This window comes from Cariama cristata, unplaced genomic scaffold, assembly GCF_000690535.1.
Source record: "Cariama cristata isolate BGI_N322 unplaced genomic scaffold, ASM69053v1 scaffold22167, whole genome shotgun sequence".
NCBI classification, from domain to species: Eukaryota; Metazoa; Chordata; class Aves; order Cariamiformes; family Cariamidae; genus Cariama; species Cariama cristata.
In genome coordinates, this window is record NW_009627372.1 from 668 (window position 1) to 5,940 (window position 5,273).

At 59.0% G+C, this 5,273-nt stretch overlaps 1 protein-coding gene across 1 annotated transcript in view; it reads left to right on the top strand.

Annotated features, from left to right (window-relative positions):
* Positions 1-3,011: 3,011 nt before the first annotated feature.
* LOC104164946 (semaphorin-4G-like) overlaps positions 3,012-5,273 on the top strand; it is a gene marked incomplete at its 3' end in the record, with an annotated part of 6,448 nt that continues 4,186 nt past the window's right edge. Inside the window, 4 exon segments of the mRNA XM_009704432.1 lie at positions 3,012-3,138; positions 4,328-4,476; positions 5,009-5,071; positions 5,149-5,247. Coding sequence (XP_009702734.1) covers positions 3,012-3,138; positions 4,328-4,476; positions 5,009-5,071; positions 5,149-5,247 — 438 coding nt within the window.

Consider the following 5,273-nt stretch of genomic DNA (forward strand, 5'->3'; position numbering starts at 1 on the left):
TTGGGGCAGTTTGTCTCTTAAACCCCAGATTTCCTTGGACCTGCTGCTGCTTTTCAGCCTCTTCCTCTCCCTCTGTGTCCCTCCCCGGGAGAAAACTCTCCGTGGTGTTTCCCCTCCTGGCTTTTTCCCGTTTCCCATAGAAGTGCCGGGCTTGAGCAACCCAGCTGCCCCCAGCCCAAGCGGTGGATCCCACGAAACAAGACCTCCTCTGCCTCCCGCCCCGGCCCTCGCCTTCGCCCAGAGCTTTGAACTTGCACCCTGCCAAGGGGGAAATGACGGGTTTGGGGGTGTTCGGTGTGGCTGCAGCTTGGGTAGATGATCTGAGCGGGGACAGGGATGGTTTCAATTCCTTCTTGCTCTTTCATCTCCCACCCTAGGTATGAAAAATAAAAACATTTAAAAAAAAAAAAAAAGAGAAGCTCAGAGCAGCCCTTCCCTTCGAGTAAAATATTAACTGGCTCTTACAGCTAACTGATTAAATATCCTTTAGGACAAAGTTACATCTGATCTCGGGCAAAGGAGCCTTTGGAAATGGGTGTAGCTTCTCCCGTGGAAAAAGCAAAGGAGCCCAGCCCCGGTGGCAGTGGAGGCTACTCCCTCCTACCCCTGCTTGGCTAGCAACCTGCGCAGCCCCACAGCTTTATTTGCTATTTTTATTTTTCCCCTCCTGTGCTGGCTCGGTGGTCACGCTGGTTAAAGGTTAGCTGGGGCTAGCTGGCAGCGCGGTGCTTGCCCGGTGATAAAACACAACCCTGCCTCCCTGCCTGGCCCTGCTCCCGGCTCCGGTCCCCATCGCGTCCAGAGCCGGGCAGCAGGCAAAGTTCAGGGCTTGTTTGTTCAGGGGAGATAAGGTGAGGATGCCTGGCAGCATGCAGGCAGCTTGCAGGGCTGTTATTCATTTATTAGACATTGTTTTTTACCTTCTCGTAAGAAGGTTTCTCCTCCCCTCTGCTCTCCCAGTCCAGGTGCATGGCAGTTCTTGTGGCTTGTGCATGATTCTGGGCTCGTGTCCCCACACGGAGGCCTGGGGAAGGGGCTCTGCAGGTGCCGAGGTGGTCCCAGTCCCACTGGTGGGATAGAGAGGTGTCAGCATGGGGCTGGCCGGAGCGCTTTTGGGTCCTTTGGTGCTCCAGATGTGACCCCGCCACTTGCTTTGCCCAAAAAGCTCGGTGGGTTTGGCTCATGCTAGACATGGTGCTACCAAAGCAAATTCTTTCTCGTTGACCTCCATTCCCACTCATTGGCCTGGCATCGCCCTGCCAAGCCCATCGTTTGGCGGCAGACCCTTGGTCCGGACAGGGCTTGTCCCAGGAACAGGAGTTCCTTGGAGGGAGGATGCTCTGGGTCGTCGTCCTCTGCTCCCTGGGAGCTCAGCCCCTGCCTGTGCCCGGGGCTGGGTGCTCTATGGGTGCTCCGTGCTGGGCCAGCGCCTGGGGAGCAATGAGGCAGGAGGGAGCAGTGGGGGAAATCTCCCCTCTGCCCCATTCCCGGGATGCTCCGGGGCAGAGGCCAGCACAGGCGCAAGGTCTGGGTCTGAACCTTCCTGAAGGAAACAGCGATTTAGTGCAGGCTCCAGGGCTGTGGTTGAATCCCACATCCAGCCCCTCGCTTCTCCTTTTCAGCCCCAAAGCCCTTTTCGCTTTCGTTTCGCTTTGGTCTTGCCTCCCCTCTGCCTGAGACCCAGGAAGGTATTTGCTTCAGGGAAATCGTCTGCAGCAAGCGTGTTTGAACAGCTTCTCTACAGGGCCAGGTATTTGGTTTATATATATAAAAAAACCCCAACCCTAGACAAATATATAGGTGCTGGTCACTTTATGGGGAGGTCTCCTGCTTGGAGATACCCGATTGTCTCCTTCCTCCTTAGCACCTGCAAAATGAACTGGTGGCTTTGTTCAGTGCAGCCAGGAGAGGTGGGGAGTTGTTCGAGAGGGATCAGATGCATGAAAGCGAGAGCCGAGGTAGATGCTGAACTTCAAGGCAGCTTGGGATGAAAGAGAAATTGAAATCTTGTGGAAAAACACTGGGGGGGGGAAACTGTTCTCGCTTGGAAAGACTTGGTGAAGATGCCAAGCAGCTCCTGTATGGGTTTTCCTTTGCCCTGCGTCTCTGCGTGCCTGAAGCATCCTTCCCCACACCTCTGTCCTTGGGAGTCTCGTCATTTCAGGAGGGGCAAAATTTTGTGGACAAGTATCTTGCGTGGCAGGAGATGTCCAACTGTGCTTTCGGGGAGGAGCGGAGCCCTTGGGCCCCCCCGGACCCCCCTGCCACCCATCCTGCTGCAGCTGCTCCAGAGAGCAGGGCTTGAGGTACCCCAGTGTGCCACGAGACCTGCAGAGGGGCTTGGCCCTGAGCCCTGCTCTCTGCTTTTGAGGGTAAATGTGCCTCCTTTTTGGGTGTGGAAATGTAATGGGAGCTCAGCTGGCTCTGCCAAAGCATATCCTTTGGTCAGGGGGAGCTGCGGGAGGAGATGGCTGGGAGCAAAGGAGGGAGGAGCCTGGACCAGACCCGGAGGAAAATGAGCCTCCAAGCAACCAAACCAAGCGCTCACCAAGCGACTGCCGCCGCTGCGACGGAGCAGACCCTGAGACAGGGGGATGCTGTTGGGGTCACTGAGACAGGGGGATGCTGTGGGAGTCACTGAGATGGGGTTGCTGTGGGGGTCACTGTGCTCAAACTCCCCTCCCTGCCCTGTGCTGGCTGCAGGGTGGACATCTTGCGCCGTGCTTCAGTTTCCCCTTTGGCAAATGAGGGTTTGCTTTTCCCTGAAGCTGTCCCCGGGCTGAGGCCATACTTGATCAAGCATCCATGTGTGTGCTTGGCCAGCTCCTTCCCAAGCTCGCTTGCTTGTGAGGTGCCAGGGGCAGTGGTAGCATCTGACCCAGTGCTGTGTGTTTCAGGAGGGTTTTACGGCCAGCCCCGTCGTGGGGAACTGGGGAGCCCATCCTGCGGATCGGCTGTGCTGGCCCGGTGGCAGCGGGCTGGGCAGCTGCCCTTGCCGGGGAAACAGGAAGATGAGCGGAGGCACGGCCCATCTCCTGACGGCTCTCTTTGTGGCGGTGGCGCTGGCTGGGGTTTACCCATCTCGGGGGTCTGCCACTGACCTGGATGCCACCCCCAGGACAACGATCACCTTTGATGGTAAGGGAGCGCAGGTCTTGGTGGTGGCGGTGAGCTTTGGGATCTTGCTGGTACCCAGTTTGGTGCATCGTGACTGTGTCCAGCCTTCACCACCCCCCCGGAGCAGGGGGCTTAGCATGGTGGGGTGGCTAACGGGGAGACTCCGGTCCCCCGGGCACTGGAGCCCGCGTGGCTGTCTGGCATTGGGTTCCCGGAGTTGATGTGCCCTGAGGGATGGAGCAGGGCAAAGGCATCTTCCTAAAAGCCAGGAGGGGACAAGGACGTGCAGGGAGCCAGCCTTGGCCAGCCCTTGGCCCTGCCCAGCAGCCCTTGGAGGGTGTCCTGAGCCAGGCATCACACCTGGGCTGGGCTCTCATGGCCCAAACTGTCAGCAGGGAGCTTTCTTCCATGATTTTCTCTAATTGCCACTGGGCTCTTGGCCTCAGCCCCTGGTGTCAGCCAGCCCCACAGTGTCATCGTGCCTTGGGCATCCACATGACTTTGTTGACCTTGTTAATGAAGCCCAGCTCAGCCGTTGACAGTGGGAGAGGGTTTTGTTTGCAGCTGGGGTGCCCTTTTCTCCCCAGGCATTTGGGAGAGTCATTCCCTCCCCAGCTGCCTCCAATGTCACAAGCTCCACCGGACTTTCTCCTCCTGCGGGAGGAGGGTCCGAGCCTGGCTTGACGTCCCTCTGGCCAGGGCTGAGTCCCACCTCGCACTTCTCAGCATCCCACATTGGGTGGTTTCTCTGGCTTGGTGGGGGGGGAGCGCCCAGCCTCACTGCAGAAGCCGTCCCCTTTCGTGGCAGTTTTAGTTCAGGTTTTTTACATCCTTCCTCTTGGGCTGGTGGGGTTTGGTTCAGAGCCGGGGTCACTGCCGGCGTGTTTTCTCTTCCAGCTGTTCCCCAAACAGCGTGGCAGGTCCGTGCTGGGCATGGACATTGCAGCTTCCACCCCTGAGCCTCCGTTTTAATTAGCAGGGAGAAATTTCTCCTGTAAGCCTGAGCCCAATTAGTGCCTTTTGCCTCCTACCAAACCTCCGCTTTTCCTTTCCTTTCCTCCTGCCGTAACCACTGGCACCCAGCACCATCCGCCTGATAACCTCGGTGGGTGCCTTCCCACCTGCTCCCGGCTCCATCCTCTGCCTTTCCCCAGTGGCTCACGCCGTGCCTGCCCCGGAGTCCCCCCTCAGCCCCCTGTTCCCTTTGCAGAGCTGTCGGACGTCCGGCACTTCAGCACACGCAACCTAAACTACAGCACCCTGCTGCTGGAGGACAACCGGGGCATCCTCTACGTGGGCGCCAGGGGAGCCATCTTCGCACTCAACTCCAGTGATGTGGCCGACGGCTCCCACCGCACGGTGAGCCCGGCCTCTGCCCGCCGACCGCTGGTTGTCCCCTCCTGTCCCGCACTGCCCAGTCCCTGCCCAAATTGTGGCCACCCTATCCCTGCTCATCCTCCCGCTTGCCATCTCAGGTCTTGCCTGGAGGTGCTGTCCCCAGGTTCCCTGTGAACGCCTGGTCCTTCTTCCCAGCCAGGCAGCGTGGGGACAGTGGTGGGAGATGTTCCCAAGCTCAGAGCTGCCTGCTTCAGGGATACCCCCGCAGGACGAGAGGCAGGGGGGAAGCACATCCCTTTACTCCCTGTGGGAGGGACACCCCAAAATCCTCCTGGCTCCTGTGGGTGCTCTGGGGTTTCTGCCCACAGGTCAGGGTATGGGACCGCTCTCGCCCCGGGCTGGGGGGACGCAGGCAGGGTGCTGTCTCATGCTATGAGCAGCTGTCCCCTGTCTAAATAAAAGAGAGGATTTTAGCATCTCTGATGGCTCTGGCAGAGGCTGGAGCCTGCCGTGATGGGGGGTCACACAGTGGCAGTCCCTCTTCCCCTTGCAGATCCACTGGGAAGCCTCCCCGGAGAAGCAGATGGACTGCCTGCAGAAGGGCAAAAACAACAAGGTAGAGCCCGTGGGTGGGTGCTGGGGGGGCCGCTGATGCTTTCCCCGCCTTGTAACACCCATTCTCCCCCTCTGCAGACCGAGTGCTTCAACCACGTGCGGTTTCTGCAGAGGCTGAACAGTACCCACCTCTACGCCTGCGGGACCTACGCCTTCCACCCGCTCTGCGCCACCATCGTGAGGAACGATCGGCCCCACGGACG